General features: G+C 35.0%; 1 protein-coding gene across 4 annotated transcripts in view; it reads left to right on the top strand.

Annotated features, from left to right (window-relative positions):
• ATP8A1 (ATPase phospholipid transporting 8A1) overlaps positions 1–15,432 on the top strand; it is a 126,569-nt gene extending 111,137 nt beyond the window's left edge. For all 4 annotated transcript variants that reach the window (XM_072862458.1, XM_072862459.1, XM_072862457.1 and 1 more), the window contains 4 exons: positions 3,442–3,530; positions 3,939–4,031; positions 10,461–10,552; positions 10,900–15,432. In XM_072862458.1, coding sequence (XP_072718559.1) covers positions 3,442–3,530; positions 3,939–4,031; positions 10,461–10,552; positions 10,900–10,997 — 372 coding nt within the window. In that variant the 3' untranslated portion in view covers positions 10,998–15,432. The remainder of the gene's footprint in view (positions 1–3,441; positions 3,531–3,938; positions 4,032–10,460; positions 10,553–10,899) is intronic.
• Positions 15,433–17,890: the final 2,458 nt, after the last annotated feature.

The following is a 17,890-nucleotide window of genomic DNA, read 5'->3' as shown; positions in this document are numbered from 1 at the left end:
ATCTCATAGGAGATTTGTTCCAGTAAGAATTTATAGATTCTGCCTGCAGATATCCACAGTTATCCTGCTTCCTGACTGCCTGGTACTCCCTCTGTTTCAGTACCTCTTACTATTTCTTGTATACCAGTAAGGCTTTGTTTGGTATTTGCAGAAAATGGACATCCTTTTTAATATACTAAATAAGCAGAGTTCCTACTTAGTTTTTAATTAACAGGAACTGAGATTTTTTTTAAACTCTAAATAGCAAAGAAAGACTAGAGGCATTACAAGAACTCACTTGTTGGAACTTTACTGCACTGGGAGTTAAATGCAGATCTGTTTTAATATTGCAACAGTAAGTACTTCGGCATGTGTGAAGGCAAACACATGCAGATAACTAAAACCAATGAAGTTGTCTCTGTAGGTTGTTGAGAGGAGAAACTGTAGCTGGTTTGATGCTGTTGAGGAGGTATTATTTTAATAGTTCGGTAGTTTATAAGGAGAGGACACGTACCTAGATGATACTTGAAATAGATAAACTGAAAATGGTTTTCACAAGCTTTTCTGCAGCAAGAATTTTACTGTTATTTTCATCTTTCTTTACTTTTAGAAGGCTTTTTAAAATCTGAGCTAGCTGTTTCAGCAGAACATAGAATATTTTCTTCATAGTGAAGAAAAAGGGAATATTCTCTGTTAATTTTGGCATGTAATTTCCTAACAGTACATCTTCATCAGGGCATTAAAAATGTTTTGCAGTCAGGATTTCTAACCTGCCACTAAGCCATGAAAGGGAGTAATTCTCAGCATTTTTGGGTTGTTTTTTTTTTAAATAAGAACTTATATAAAAATCTGTACAATGCACTTATTAAGCAATGTTAATTCACTTTAGAAAGTCCTAATATTGAGCATGAGCTCCACAGACGACAAATTATTTATCCTCCCTGCAGGATTTGTAAGTCCTACAATACACTAGGCTTCCCAGCTCTCATTTTGGATTACTTCTGAATTCCCCTGGGAGCCACTTTTGTGGCAGATTCCATTTGGTTTCACAAGGCCTAAAGGGGGGAAAAACTTGGCATAGACCACAAATCTCTCACATTAGGAACAATTTGTAAACCACGAACAGAGGCAGCCAGAGTCCGTCCCCAGAACAGGCTGCTCCTGTTAGTGCCATTGTCTGAAAAGGATTGGTTTGCCATTTCCCAGATGACCTGCCTATGTGTAGAGAGATGTGAAAAGTTAGAGACAAAAATGTTTTCTACAGAGTGAGGGGGGAGCTTTCTTGTACAGAAAGGAAGGAAATACCTCTGTGGGATTTTATTTTTTCCCCTCTTCGTCCAAAAAATACAAAGAGGCCCTCTGTCTGTAATGCGAATGTCAGCTTTAAATCTTTTAGGTTTGGATTAACTCTGTAAAAGAAAAAAAATCTGACAGGCTTTCAAATATGACACAGAAAAACTTTTTTTTTTTCCTCAATTCATGTTGTTCATTTGTAAAGCCAAAGGCTGGATGGACTGAATAGTAGGCGCCAGTTGTTCCTTCATTCATAGTTAGCATTACAATGGTCAGAATTAACATCCTAAGACCTACATTATCACTTTTGCTGTTTCACCAGCAAACATTTAATACAGGGTGGCTAACACAAGGACAGCTCTTTGCTATGTTCTTACAAATTAAAAAATGTTGTTAATGATAGGAAGTAAGAGTCATAATTCCTTCAGGTTGTATTTTTTATGCTTTTTCTCGTTTTTAGGAAACTTCGTCTCTCTAATTGCTACTTCATTATAAAAAGTCTTGCAAAATGTAGTTGTGATAGACATTTCCTATTAGCTGCTGTTCTGGAAATGACTATTTCATCAAGTATGTCAAAAGTCATGTTTTGCTTATAAAGTGACTGTGCTAATACATTTTCTCCACTTCCTGATAAAAAATTTTCTTTTTTTTTCCTCCACTGAAAATGTGAATTGTTTTATTCTGAACGTGTCACTGCTCAGTGTTTACACCTTTGCTGACAGCTGTTGGCAGAAATAATTACTAGAATCTCAGGGCAATATCTATGTCCTTTTAACGTAGCTGTGGAAAGATTACCAAATTTTCAGTTCAAAAACATTCTAATGCTTTCCAAAGAATCAGTGTCAGTAGGAATTTGAATATGAAAACAAGGTAAATAGAACTTTTTATCTATATGAGAATGAGATTTTTTTTTTCTGAAAATAATTCACTTTTATTTTTACACATGAACAGATCAAGTATAATTCTAAAATGTTCATGTATACACATTCAGAAATTAGACTTTAGCTACTGCAAGCTACCGCAAGCTACCTGCATTTGTCTGCTAATTAATATTAGTAAAATTTCAGCTTGTTTATTTTAGTTACATACTGAGGTTTAACCTTTGAAGGGAACGTCTCCAAGTACCGAAGCAAAGGATTTGAAAGGTTGTCGTTGTGTAGCAATGTTACTTTCAATCTCTGTGCAATCTAATTACATTACAAAGGTATTTTTAATACTGACTGCAAAACAATCTTTCAGTAATATGCTTCATTAAGTATTTATCATACCCCTTGCATCCATATTATTGATGTAGATACTTGGGCTTGAATTACAAGGGTAGATTAAAGGTTTTTTTCCTTTAATGTCCATACATTATGATGTTTGGTTTGGCTTTTTAGTCTGTTTTAGTTTTTAGTATGTTTACAGACCAAGTTAAGTTATCAACAGAAGAAATTCCTATGTATAAAGCGGTGTATAAAAAAGCAAACACACAGCTAAAAGCAATGATCTGGTTTGCAAATATTTCACTGTGCATTAATGTGTTAGGTCTTCATTTAACAATATGTTGCATACTTCCATAATTATGTAATTAGTTGTTTTCTTACTTCTCATTTTTAAGCAGTTTGTTGAACAGGAGTCTGGAACTGTGGTAGGAGCAGTGTGGGAACTGTGGTACAGTGAGTTCTGTTGGAGATAACTGATCTGAGTTGCAAATCATTGCAAAATGATTGTAACAGTGTCCAATATCATATCAAGGGTCGGGAACCATTATATCCTGTTAGGGTTGATTGCAAATAAGAAATTGTGCTCATAATGTATTGACAAAGATTGTGCAGGGGCGGGAGGGATGGATTTTCGATAAATCTGATTTTAATGGAAATGTCGACAATCAGCACAGTGGTGTAGAGCAGGGTTGTGCAGGGGTAGATTCCCCCTCTCTCAAAGAGCTAAGCAGCGTGATCTTTCTACCAGCTTCTTAACATGAATTAGTGCTTACTATCTACTGGATTTCTATAGCAACTCAGGGTACTTTAGAAAGGAGTTAAAGTTTTATTTCACATTAGAGAGTCTAGAATGGTTCATTTAAATTTGCTTTTGATGCCCTCAACCAAGTAATTGATATTTCTAGGGATTTTTTTCCTAGTTCTTGTCATGACATCATCACATTTTGTGCTTTTTTCCCTCCAGGCAGCGATGATGTTCAGCTCTGGAGTGTTTTGGATGGGACTTCTATGTATTCCTATGACAGCTTTACTTTTTGATGTAGTATACAAAGTGTGAGTACAGAAATGCCGAGGTTTACGGGAGAAAGTACAGACTTTTAAATGTGTGTTCTAATTACTAATTACTAATATAAGAAAAGCAAATGAAAATCAGCTCTGGTGATTATATAAAATTGTTTTTCACCTTGTTTGTTTTTGACAAACTTTATTACAAGTGTTACTAGTATTTTAAATGTTTCAATAATTGTAATGTCTTTTCTATAAACGTTGTTTCTAATTTTCAAAAACAGCTGATAAAATATATTATTTAGACTTGCTTTATAATATTTCTTATTATAAAGCTTAATTTTAAGTCATCCGGGAAAATGGATTTATAAATTGAATTATTATATAAGTGTTAAAACAATCTGTTCTTTTACTTTCAAGAAGCGTAAATCTGGCAGTATTTTGTATTACTTACAGAGTAAAGAGAGCTACTTTTAAGACACTGGTAGATGAAGTTCAGGAGTTGGAAGCAAAGTCTGAGGATCCTGGGGCAGTTGTGCATGGCAAGAGGTACTGTAAAAATCTGTAGATCATTGTCTTTAAAAAAAAAAAGCTAAGTATTTTCAGCCTAATGCATGTATCAAAGACAAAAGGTTATTTTTCAAAATCCATGCAAACAAAAGGCTTCTGTAAAGAGGTTTCAGGTCTACTGAGCCCGTATGTTTTTTCATGTGCTTAGATGTAGGTTTTTACCAAAGGCTTTAACTGATGTGTTTCTTCGTAGCTCACTGTTATGTTGCTAGTTATTACATATAGAACAAACTTGAGGTACGATTTTAATTCTGTCACATTTGACTGTGTTAACAGTTAATAGAAAGTGAATTTAAACCTGCATCATTCGCTAGTATAGTTATAAATTGGGCCTAAGCACAATTAAAAAATTAAAATAAATTTTTAAAACCTGCTTGGTAGCATAGGGGAAAACAGCAAAATCTGTCTAGGATTTGCTGAAATTGATTAGAACAAGCTGGCTTTGTGTCTAATGCCAGTCCAGAGCAAACAAATTTGACTAACCTGTATGAGGTAAGAAATAATTTTAACTTAAGACTCCACAAGAATTCCCTTGTTACATCCTCCTTCATGGGTCAGGCAGGTAATTTGAAAAGGGACAAGGTAAAACTGAACAATTGGACAATTTTTTCATTTTCATGAGTTTTGTGAAGTCTAAAAATAAGCCAAAACTGTTGATACTCGATTTTCCTGTTCTTTCTTTCCTTTGGACTGCTGTATTTTTAGTATCTTCATGGCAAAGGGCTTAGCCAAGAAGGCTTTTTTCCTACCAAGGTATGCATGGAAAGAGACCAGAAAAAACACAAACAGCCACTTCTTTTATTGTAGGTTCAGTTTTCAAGAAGCACCTTTTGTTCATAAAGATACTTAAGTTCCCTTTCTCCTTCAATCTTACTGTATCCCTCCTCCAGTTCTGTGGGAATCAGCTTACTAGGATTTACCAGGTTGAGGCCAAATTACATTGGATACCAAGGTGATGACCACCATTTCTAATGGGTGGAATATCCAGCTCGTGTGTTTGCTCCTACTTTTCCTTTCTTTTCCTAGAAATTATTTTCACAAGAATGTTTGTCTGTAGTGGAGTTCATCTTCCCTGGTACTATAGACAAATACTAGCGGAGGTACTGTGAGGCCTGGAAGCTCATCCCACCACCTGTGGAACACCTAGTCTAGTGTGGTGGACTGCATAGGAGCACATACCTGCCTAGTGTCTCCCATCAGGCTGTATATGCTGTCTTTGTGGCAGCAGCTTCATACTGGAAGTACTGCAAAATCCCCTAGTTGATGATGATTCCTGCATCGAGCATATTTTTCCTTCATCACTGCAAGACGCAACTAGTGCTTGCAAGAGTAAGTTCTCTTACCTTTAAAGGTGATCTAAATTGATTGTTATGGATGCCTGTTTCCAGTGGCAGTGCTCATTCAGGCAGCTTCAGGGCAAGATCTTCCTCCAAATTATATATCATATATATCTCTCATATATCTCTCATATATCTCATATATCAATGTGCTGAGCTTTGAGCCAGAAGCAATCTATGCTTTGTGCTCTTTTGCAAAAAGCAGAAATTGTAAAAGAATGAATTACAGAAAAGAAAGCAGACATTAGTACTAGACAGTGCAAAAAGGTGAACATCTTGTGGATGTAGAAGAAAGTAAGGTAATGTACCTTTTTAGTGTTCCATACTTGCATTCCCAAGACTTCTCTTGTATTCCCAAATTCAGCTATTTTTAATGCAGTTGTCTAGGCAGTATGCTCTTCCTTCATCCTACAGAACATCTTCCAGTCCCTTCTTATTTAGGTAAGAGGAACTTGGTGTTTTCACCACTAGTTTTATAATTATCTTTTTATCCCACAATTCAGTAGTTAGGAGGGCTTCATGAAGGTTGTTAAGTTACCCACCAGAATGTCTGTCTTAGATCCATTCCTTCTCCACAAATTTATTTTTAGACCTGTATTCTTTGAAGTATACAAGCATCCACCTAACATGCAAATTGATGTTAGACATCTTCATATCTCTTAAGGATTTACTCCTTCGTGATTTTTTTAAATTATATCTTAATTCAGGTAATAGAGCCAAAACTTCACCCTCTATGAAGACAGTATTCTTTGTTAAAGAAATGGTCTGATGAACTGACTTACTTGCATCTTCAGAAATTTGATTGAACTATTGTAAACATTTTTGAGTCTCCTAAGTTGCAGAAGCCTGGATTAACTAGTTACCAGTGCAGAGTAAATAGTTAAATTGGTAAGGAATGTCCTCTATATCTCTTTAAATACGTACATGAGACTTTTTTATTCTTGAGTTGTAGTGCTTTTCATGCAAGAACAAATAGTTGTTTTTGACAAACTTATTGTGTATTCTTCAGCACTAAATAACATTTTTCTAGTGTGCATACCTCTGGAAGTACCTTTTTATGTTGTAACAGAAGAAAGGATTTGTTCTCATGAAATGCCAAAATAACCTAAGAAGATATAAATCACTGTTTGATTAAGAACTAACTGGGAAATAGTGTGAAAGATAACTCAGGAACTTTTCCACTGTGTCCATTCCCGTCTTAAAAATACTACAACACAAAATAAGGGGCTCAACTTCCACAGATGACTATTGGTTAGATGCTGTAATCAGACAGTATCTGAATGTTTGCTTAGAAGTATACTAGTGTTAATTTTCATGGCTGTTTTTTCAGCTAGAATATATTTGTTGCACATTTTTAGAACTGTGTTGACCTGATATTGCATGCATTTAAATACAAGTAAGATTGTAGGGCTTTACCTTTTGATGTTTTCCTATCAATCAATGTTAGGATGGGAATTTTCTATTTAAATTCTGAATTTGCGCTTTCAGCTTTTTTCTTAAAATTAGGATAAAAATTGACATTTACATTGAAATAATTTAAAATATTGTTCTTCAAAGATCTTTATTGTATTTTAGCAAAGTAGGGCATGCTAATATAGTCTTAAAATCTGTCATCCCTTGTATTTTTCCAGTGCTGATTTGAAAATGTTTTTAAACTGTTATCATTGAAGGCTCAAAAAGAGCATTCCTGTTGTATCTTGCTGTTTCAGTGTGTCTAAAGATGTGTAACCAGATTTTTTCCCCAAAACTGTCCAAAAATACTTTAATCTGTTCTTCCGTAGGCAACAAGTTGAAAATGGTTTTGTCACATATATTTGTCAGTTAAGTAAGAATATATCTTGAGCAAGAAGGTGTAAATTTTGCATGGTCACTTTTCCAACAGAAACTAAACTTTCATGTCAGAATACTATTGACTTGAGGGTGCCTTGATAGCATAAATAATAGAGCAGCTTCAGTGGACTAACAAATTTGTGCCACAAAAAGTATGATTGCTATCATTAGAGCCATTGTAATTGAAATTCACAAAGCCATTTGTACATAAAATTGAAATGACTAAGGTAAAAGGATACTTTTTGTATATAAAACATTGTTCAAAAACAGTTTTTCTGATACCTTGTATATAATGCTTAAGCAGAAACAACAATATTAATACTTACTACAAAAATATTTTTACTGGGCTGAATACTACATAGACTAACAATAACATGAATAACAGGCCAAACTTTTGGAAATGTCTTTAGAGATATATACTGCAAATGCGGCTTTATATAATAATTGTTTTTCATTCAGTCCACTTGGAAATTATTTTTAGACCAGCTAAGTGGTTGGTCAGGAATATATGAAGTAGTCTTTTTTTTTTTTCTATAAATGAGATTAATTGCCTGTAAATGTATACATTTCATGTTCAAAAATAGTTAATATTCTGCTTGTCCATGTAGGTACACATAATGAGCATAGGATGTAGTTACTGTGATTTATCACTGGTTAATTATGAAACCATGCTTTCTTGACTTTGCATGTAGATTTTTAAATATGCTTTTGAATGGCAACAGGGTGATTCATAATAAAGAGCCTGCAGTATTTCTTCAAGTACAGAAATAGAGCAGAATTTAATACCTGAATAGCTGGAAGCACTTTTCATTTTCCAAATGTATTTCCTACTTTATTTTTATTTTCTGTACCAGCAATCAGATCTGTGCAGTGGAAACTTAATTATACATAAACTAAGAAATGTGCATACTTCATGTTCTTGTAAAATTTAAGGCATTATTTTCAGCGCTTAGCATTTAAGCAATCTAAACATTCCATTCTGGAACACAAGCAAAGAGTAATGATGGTACCAAAAATGCTAGAATAGGCCTGCTATGTTTTTAATAAAATAGTTTTTTATTAGGAAATTACACCTGTCAAAAACAAAAAATTCATAGAAATTTGCTGATGTCAACTCACATTAAGAAGGGTTTCTCACATGTATTGCAAAGGAGATAGAGCTGATAACTGTATCTAAGTATTCACATGGTCTTCCACCTCTTTGACCTCCCATCTTACATGAAAATATTTATTTATTCACTCTGTGTATCCTTGTGGTTTAAACCTCAGTCCCTAATTTTTCATTAGTCTTGTCACTTTAACAGTTTGTAGCTCTGAACTAAAAAACAAGGCTCTACACAGCCTAGAGGAGCAATTAGGACAAAAAAATTTATTAAAAAAAAACCAAACCCAACCAAATAAACAAAAAAATCCCCAAAGAGCTAGCTTATGAAAACACTGAGAGTAAGGTGTGTCTCAGTACTCCAACCCCTCCATTCTTGGTTCAGTCAGCAGATGCCAACTGCTTTCCTGGAACTGGTACCTAATTCCTTTTTTACAAGGAAGTCTCATTCCATCTTTTCATTCAAAACATAGCCACAGAAGCAGTTTCCTCTGCCTGTCCTCTTACCCTGTAGATTTTGCAGTTAGCATTCCTCTATGGGTGTGGGAATAATAGTTTTACTGCCCTCTTCCAGCTTAGAAGAGCCAAGCTCTGACCTCCTGGTATATGCTTTAACCACCAGGCTGGAGGGGAACAGAAAGGGGAGATAGACCATTAGTCTCTCCAGTTTAAGACAATGGTTCAACTTCATATATAAGAAGTACCTACTCAGTGAAGAAAGAATGAGCATTTCTAATTTCATGGTTTGAATGCTAATCTAATAAGGGAAGCAATCTAGTTCCATTCCTTGCACCACTTAGTGTGGTAGGTAGCCTGGGAAGGTAAGTCTGCTGAGCTAATTGAAAATATTAAAAAGTAATTTGACTGATCAAAACTCAGTAATGTAGGTATGTGAAATCGGTTATACTCACTATGTCCTGACACAAGAGACAACTTTGATAATCTAGCAAAACTATAACAAAATCAAATCACTATATACTCAGAATAAACATAAGATATTTTTTTTTTTCAAGTGAACTAATTTTTAGACTGGTTCACATGGAGAGGGGCTGGATTTTTCAGCATTGGAAATGTTTAAATGATAAGTTGATATTTCTCTGAAACGCAAGCTCTAATTCACAGTGAATATAAAATTTAGAGGAAGAAATTGAAGGGTTTGTGTGAGTTTTTTTAATATAGTCCCTTGCACATCTTTAATATGTTATCAAAATTAATCAGATTTCGAAAGCTTTCTGAGCTATGGCTAGTCCGTCTGTTACTTATTTAGTAATGTAGGATCCTATTTGAGAGAACTTTAAATGTAAGAAAGATGCACGGTAAGGAGACCTGATACCTTCACTACTCCATTCACTGCAGTTTGCAGCATTCAGCTGATGCTTGAGTCTCAGTTTAAAAACTGTTTAATACTCCTGTTTTCTAGTTGGGCTGAAACAGAGGGTCGCTTGGGTCACATTAAAGCACAATAAACTTATAACACAACAGACTCAGTACTGCTGAGAAGGAAGGAGATGGGCTGAAGTGACCAACCTCTAGTAGTAATAGTAGTCTATTATTTGGGTATGATCTCCAGAAAAACACCTTCTAGAGTTTCACAGGGAATACACCTTGCTAGAACACTTTTCATGGAAGCAATACATTTCTGTACACACATCTGATGGCCACGAATGTGACTTTCCCTCCATCTTCTTTTCCCATCCCTTTGGGGTATTGTTTCAGTAGAGGCTAAGAGCACTTTCTTATGTAAGAAAAAGACTGTAATTCGGCCTGGTGCTTATCAGGCTGTGCTACGTCAAGGAAGCCAGTGCCTTCCCTTTACACCACATGTGTAAAAGGTGTCACGCTCAGATGTTTACAATACTATTCATTTATTTGTATTGTCAGCGCACAGCAGTGCTTCAGACAGATGTTTTGCCTGTATTGTGACACGTAAAAACATTACCAGGGATCTGGACTTCATAATCTGCCCTCGCACACGCTTTTAATCATCATCTTAATAATTAGTTCAGGCACAATTAAAAAAGAAAAAGGAGAATGGAGACTTTTCATTTAATAATTAATTCCCATTTAACAGACTCAAACATAAAGGGATACTGTAATTAGTAAGTAAATGCTTTTCACATGTGTCCACTTTCTTTCCAGCTTAACTGAAAGAGCCCAACTCCTGAAGAATGTTTTTAAGAAGAACCACGTGAACTTGTATCGCTCTGACTCTCTGCAGCAAAACTTGCTTCGTAAGTGTTCACTGATAAACAAAAATTAATATCCATTAATAATATAGAAGTAAAATTCTACCTTTCACTGCATTTGTTTATAGTGGAGATGCAGTATCGTAAACCCAGTAGTCCATGTTCTTTGCCTGTTGGTAGGTTTCTCTTCATTCCTAAGATACTACATAGAGTTCTTTCTGATATTTTATAATTGCAAAACTATGTAAGAAACAGCAGGGGTTTTCTACCTACTAATTGCTGAAAAGTTTTTTTTCCCCTCTATTGACCTTTGTTAAGTTGTTTTTATTAAAGCTTTAACAAAAAAATCTGATCAAAGCTTAACTGGTTTCTATTTTGTTTTATATCTGCAGATGGCTATGCCTTCTCTCAAGATGAAAATGGAATAGTTTCCCAGTCTGAAGTAATAAGAGCTTACGATACCACAAAACAAAGGCCTGAAGAATGGTGAAGGAACACTGCTCAGTATTAAGGCCTTAGTAGTTACTTTTGTGAGACAGACTACTAGATCTTTGCTGGGAGCTGCAACCATGGCCCAGTTATCAGAGATTTAAAGATCTATGATGGTCTTGTTCCATAAAGTTTGGATTTGTGTATTCAGTAGACATAAGCACTGTGCAACTATACAGTAACACACCATCTCTAAATTTTTTGACAAGTATTTGCTTAGCCTTTGTAAACAGATTGGAATTTACCTTGTATCTTGCCAGCTTGCTTATTTTACAATGAAGTTGAATCAATACTGGTCATATACTCAGAAGGCAATGGTCAGATCACTAAACACACTTTACATTGACAGACCATTAGCATCTGTGAAGGTTTTTAAGTGTTAATATATTCAAATACAGTTTATAACAAGCCTTTGATTTCAACAAGTGCTGAAAAAAATAGTATCTTAATGGTGTTAATTCACCTTCTTTGAGAAAGATTTTGAGTCAAGATGTTTATAGATGTTTGTGTCAAACTAACCTAAAAACGTTTGCCAAAGAAGTTCCATAAATGTTTTCTGTTGTTATAAATAATTTGAAAGGAAATTTACTCCAGTCCTGATCTCAGAACTGCATGCTTGAGTCTCTGCACTTCAGGAGAAAGATTTACAGTACAGCAAGTCTAATTTGAGTGGCCTTTACGGCATTTGCTTTCAAAACTGCAAGTCTTTGCACCTTTGGCCTTATACCAGCTTTTCCCTTATTTTCATTTAGTACTGCATATGTTGAAAATGGCTGCCACCTTGTAAAATTGAGTACACATATTATTTTGTTTAATTTTTTAAGAATTGCTCTGCCTTACTTCCCTTTAGCAAACTAATTATTTTTGCGATGCTTAGTTGTATCTGCTTATACTGTAGGTTCCAAAGAAAGTTTGTTTTAACTTATTTTTAAAAATTAATTAAATTTTCAGCATTTTTATACTAAAATTATTTGAAATGTATACATTGAAATAGAGAGCAAAGCATGCCCTTTGCTAGTCTGTGGTATGTACTGTTTTATTTGCACTAAAGCCATTTCCTATAAAGGTGTGAAATACATTGCAGCAGCCTCTTTACAACTTACTGGTCATGCAGAATACCTATATACTCTCATCTTTACTTAAAAACGGAGAGGAAGTGACTGCAGAAAAAGACACACCTGGTTTGAAGAAAAAAAAAAAGGAGGGAGGTGTTAAATGAGAACATTGTGATAACTTTTTTAAGTAGTTGGTATTTCTCAGCTTACCACCCAACAACCATCAGGTTTCAAACTAAGAAAAGCTACTTTAACTTCAGAATTTAGTTAAATCTTGTAGGTTTTTTAGTCCATGTTTAATTTTGAGTTTAAAAGCCAACATAATTACATTTAAAATACATTTTTCTATAGTGGCTGTTGGTTTTATTTTTAATTAAATTTCTGTGCATTACATAAAAATGATCTTTTTTTTCTTTGAATAGAGATCAACTAGATGGAAAAGCAGAACAATGACATCCCCAATGATCTGTTAAATTAAGAATTTCCTCTTTGCTCTCCTAATCATCCACTTTCAACTTAAAAGTAACAAGTCGTCCAGTCCCATTTTTTCTCTGCCCTTCTTCATTAGTCATATACTTACTAAAGGTGACTTTACCTCCTTGCCTTTCATCTAACTAAACACTTAACATATAACTTCATTGCACTATCCAAGTTTCTTATGCTCCGTTCTAAGAGAAACTTACAAATACACATGGAAAGCCCAACAAAAGGCGCTATATGAAAGTACATATTTAGGAAGGCGTATCAATGGGAAGGCAGTCTGCATTTCATATGCATGCTATGCAATGTCTTCCTCTCACTTTCCCGGAGTGATCTTTAAACAGAAAACAGAAGACACAGGGACAAAGGGAAACGTATCCCACTAGAAACAGTACTGCCAGTCAGTCATGCAGACAAGAACTGCCTTCAGAAAAGCCATTTCAGGCATAGATAAATAGATGGATCAATATGGGAGGGCCAAATCACTTGACCTAAGGCAAGAAAAAATTTGGGGGCATGCCCCTTTCCTGAAATGGGGATCCTTATTTTCTGTCATCCAAGGGACAATGACCAACTTCAAAACATTTCTGAAATTAACCATGACACTGTTGCTCCTTTATAATCTTTCAATGTACTTAACTCATATAAAATGACTCAATCCATACATAATCTCTTTATGGGTAAATTTTTAATTATATTGCTGATTTTGCAGATGGGACTTGAGGACTAGAATGCATTGTAAAGTCTTTACAATGTGAAATTACATGATCTCTTATTCTTCCTATGAAATAAAATTCTGTCTCACCATTGTAATACAGTTTGTGGAAAACAACACACAGTATATCCCCAGTTTAACTAGCTTAAGGAAGAAAGCAACTGAAACCGCTCTAAGATCCTAAATTTAGACTGTAATTTAAGGTTTTTAAGATAGTCTTATCACAGTGTTTCATCCTTACATCTTTACAGAATTTGAAGTAGTATTTCACAAAGTGCATTTTTCATTTTTATTACTTCTGATGGGTTTTTCTTCTGTCTCTATATGTTTTGTACACACTATATGTTATTTATTGTCTGGTAATAAGTGGTTGGAAGATACCGCTTCTTGGAAATAGTAAAAAAGACAATGTGGCAATTCTAACTATGTTTTTTGATTGCTCATACAATTCCATTTTTAAATATAAGATCATCTTAGCTGTGTGTGCCCATTTTTAAATCAGGTCAAGTATACAATATGCACTTTATTTTCATGTTGAGTACACAATAATATAATCTATTACCATCATGTTAGTACATCATATCTTTGTTAAAATAAGGGGACTGTGCAGATGTTTATTAAAAGAAAAAACAGTTTAGGCAAAAATGCTCATAACAATGCCTCTGTTCTTATTGTTTGAAAATTCAAATTTGTATTAAATACAGAATTCACATGGACTTTTCCATCTGTTTCATGTGCACTGCATAACAATTACAAATGAGTATTAAAAATTTCCATCAAAAAGTTGAACCAGTGCCACTTAGAAATCGGATATCTTATATAAATACTGTTGCTTGATTATTTTTAAATATATACATATATATATATATAAATGATTCAAAAGAGTAAGTAACAGGAAACAAATTTTAACAAAGCTATTGATAATTTGTATTTGGAATTTTTTCTTGCCATTTCCTAATTTTACACTTATTTTTGCAAAGCAGTTTCAACAGATTTATACTTAGTCATCGTTCTATTTGTATAAAATGATAAATAAAATATTTTGAAACACTAAGAGATAGCTGAAAATTCCTATATGTCCACAGGCATCCATAAAATTCACCGTGTTACGAAGATGCGCGTTAAGTGTGTTAAGACTTCTTTTGTTACATTTAAACCCATCTTGAACGATGAGTAATTTGGAATACATGTTAAACTCAAGGAGAGAAGTTATTTCCCTTTTTTCTTATGTATTGTGTAAAAGCACTTGTAGTTCTGATGAATTTATCATTCTGTCTGCATGAGGCAATATTTCTAAGTGTTCTGAGGCAATGCATGGTGGTTGCTGTTCCCTGTTTTTTAATGCCTTCGTTAAAAGTCTGCTCATAATATATCGAGAAGCTAGCGCTATGTACGCAAATGAGTTTGTCAGTTCAACTTTCTTGGTACTGGATGTTTTCACTGGTAACAAAACTCAACAAATGAGTTTCTCCTTCCCCTCCTCTGCCCTCACTCCCCCAGTTTCCTCGCTGTTAACCAATAGATCTTTATTAAACAAAGGAATATTTTAGCATTCCAAACCTGGTTCCTGCTTATGCAAACCGTTACTCACATAGGCTTCAACTGGACTGTTTGTGAGTAGAAGGACTACTCATCTGAGTAATGATGTGCAAAGCTGGGCACTTTGGAGGATTGATACTTTTAACTTAAATGAAAGCATTTCCATATAGAGAGTGATTTGTAATTGCAAAGCTGTGACCAGAACAAGTTTTTTTAAAAATCATATTTTATGGTGTTTCTTTATTGTAGAATAGAAGCCATAAATGCATTAATATTGGTTTTCTACTTCAACTTGATTTTTCATTAAGATTTTCAGTGTTCGATATGTATGAACCGCTGCAGAAAGCGGTCAGTCTGTACTAGCAAAATTTGCATTCAAGGTAAAGTGAGGTTTTACAGCTCCACTAAGCCATTACTGCTGAAACTGTTGTGGAAATTATGAAGCTGCATGAATGAAGACTTTCTGACTCAGTGTTTATGGTAGTTTCTCAGGTTTAGTTTTAACTGGATGTTAAATGCACTGTGTTTTATAAATATTCTCTTTTAGTAACACATTCAGTTCTATGCAGTGTTACATGTCATTTGGCATTTGGTGAATGTGCATGTTTTGAACTGCAAATTTTAAATGTTTTGTCTTTTAATTGTTAAAAAATGAATAAACTTTGCCATTAAATTAAGAAGCTTTGTTGAATCGATTGGCTGGAAATGCTAGGGATTACTTTCAAAGGAAAACGTATATCCCATCACTCTTGGTTTTGAATTCTTTAAAATTGGACATACCAGAAATATCATTTCACAAATACCAAAGAATTCTTATATTATTAAGGTAAACTGAAAAAGTAGAAAATGGTTTTAAGGTTTTTTTAAACACCTATTTTGAGATGTCTTTTTCAGTTCTCATGTGAAGTCCAGAAAGAGTTAAAAACAAAACAAAACAAAAAAGGGTGCATGGGAGTCTGCAATTTAGTGGTTTGCAGCAGAGCCCTAACATACTTCTGGTGGTGATACCGTATTTTGAAAGAGAAGTATGCAGTACAAGAACGGTAGAGCAGGAATAAGGAAACATCATCTCGTTTTTCAGAAGACAGTGATAAAGACTGTATCCTCTGGCTGCGATAGCAGCAGGTATTTCTTTCCCCTAACAGTGCCCTCCCACTGAATAAAAATTGGTATATCCAAACCTGAACTGTTTTGGTTGTAGATAGGTGGTTGATTCTTTATATACACTACGCAACTAATTTATTTTGTAGATTTTGTGTTCTGTCAAGGCAGGTTCGATAATAGATGCATCTTCCACGCTGTTAGTTTCATGATACCCAGTCTTTAATGGTAGAGCTGGTTTAAGGAGATTCCACCTCACGGTACGTCACCACCTCTATTACACTGGCAGTCACGAGGCCATTGAAATTATTCAGGTTATAATCCAGTTGATAATGATCCAGGCTCCCTTTCAAATCCTTTCCCTCCTTTCTTATGTCAAATGTTATTTTTAAGCTAAATCATTTCACTAACCTGATTTACACCACAGCCCCCTGAATTTGCACAAGTCGTAGATGGAGAGAATAAAAAGAACTGAAAGGCATTTCTTATTCTGCCTTTGCTAATGAAGACAGCATAGCATGGAATTACAGCCTCAATGTAATTGCGAATCAAAAACTGTTTACATGAGTATTGTGGAGCAGCAGCCCCCTCAAAAGCAGAAGCTCTGTTCAGAGGACTTCAAGTCCACACAGCACATCGCAATACGCAGAAAAACAGTGCCAAAAATTGACTCCATATCCTTAATGTTACTGTCAAGCTTTAACTGAACTGTAGTGACAAAGTAATTTTGAAATTGTCACTTTTTTTTTTAAATTCTGGTGAGATTAGTATTACAAATAATCCATGAGCTTACGTAGCCGTATACCATACCGCTTATCTAGTTTCAAATAAAATCCTTCAGACATTCTTGCAAGTACATGTAATGTTTTTCCTAGCACTGAAGAGTTTTGATGCATTTTTGAGATACACACTTAAGAAACCCAAAGTGTAGAAACACAAAACAAATGGCTGATCCAATTCACGTCGCTATTATTCTTTGCCCACCGAAGGCTTGGGCTTCGGACATGCCCTTACCAGTTAATGGCAATCAAAGCATTTTGTGCATGTGTGTGAACTACAATAATCAATTTACTGTGATTTTTGTTTCATTTGATTTATTTCAGATTGGTGTCACTCTAGTAAAATGAGTATGAACTAACTCCAGTATTACAAAAGAAATAGTTAAACCTACTGCGTTAAAAAATAAGCATGGCAGTAAAGTACCATGTAAATGTTACTTCTGCTAGCAAGCAATTTCTTTCAGTTCAAGCACACATCTAGCCCTTCAAACTGTTTCATTAGTCATTAAAACTGTGTATCAGAATGCCATTTGTGTTCTGTCTGCAGGTTTTAGGAAAATGACCATTTTCTATAAATCCCAGGGGCATTTAGTGCCAATAGGTCCTTTTCATTAGGAAGGAAATTCAGCATTCTCACCTGCACCCTGCATCCATCTGGGCTGGAAACTACTGGCACAGGCAACACACATTTCAGTCCATGGGCTTGTTGTCTGGACACCTCCCTTCAGCTATATAGGTCACTGCCACTGTGGCTACATGAACAATAATTTATAGATTCTTCTTAATTTATGGATTCTTCTTTCTCTATCTATTTGCAGATGATGCACAATCCCCCCTCACCTGCTTTACAGGTGACCCAGTACAGCTATTTTAACTACACCTGATCTTTCCCAGCCTCAGACCCCCGTCTGCAGGATTTGTTGCACTCTGCCCACCAATCTGCCAGGTGTTTGCACTCTGTAAACTTGTAGACTTATGTAAGTCTGATTCAAGGAAATTATTGCTGTGTGTCAAGTTCTTCAAGCATTTTATGAGGTCAAACCCATTATGCAGCATCAGGGGAGGAAGGGAAGTAGCTCAGAGGGGTCTTCCCCGGTAGGCTGAGTTTCACACTACATGGCAAACTGCACAGCCTCCACTTGGGCTGAATAATCATTAAAATCGGTAAGCCTGTACACAAAAATCCACAGCAAAAATCCATCCCTGTGTTAAAACCTTAATAAAT

Source organism: Ciconia boyciana, chromosome 5 (assembly GCF_034638445.1).
Source record: "Ciconia boyciana chromosome 5, ASM3463844v1, whole genome shotgun sequence".
Classification (NCBI taxonomy): domain Eukaryota; kingdom Metazoa; phylum Chordata; class Aves; order Ciconiiformes; family Ciconiidae; genus Ciconia; species Ciconia boyciana.
Note: the sequence above shows the minus strand (reverse complement) of the source record. Positions and strands in the feature narration are given on the sequence as shown.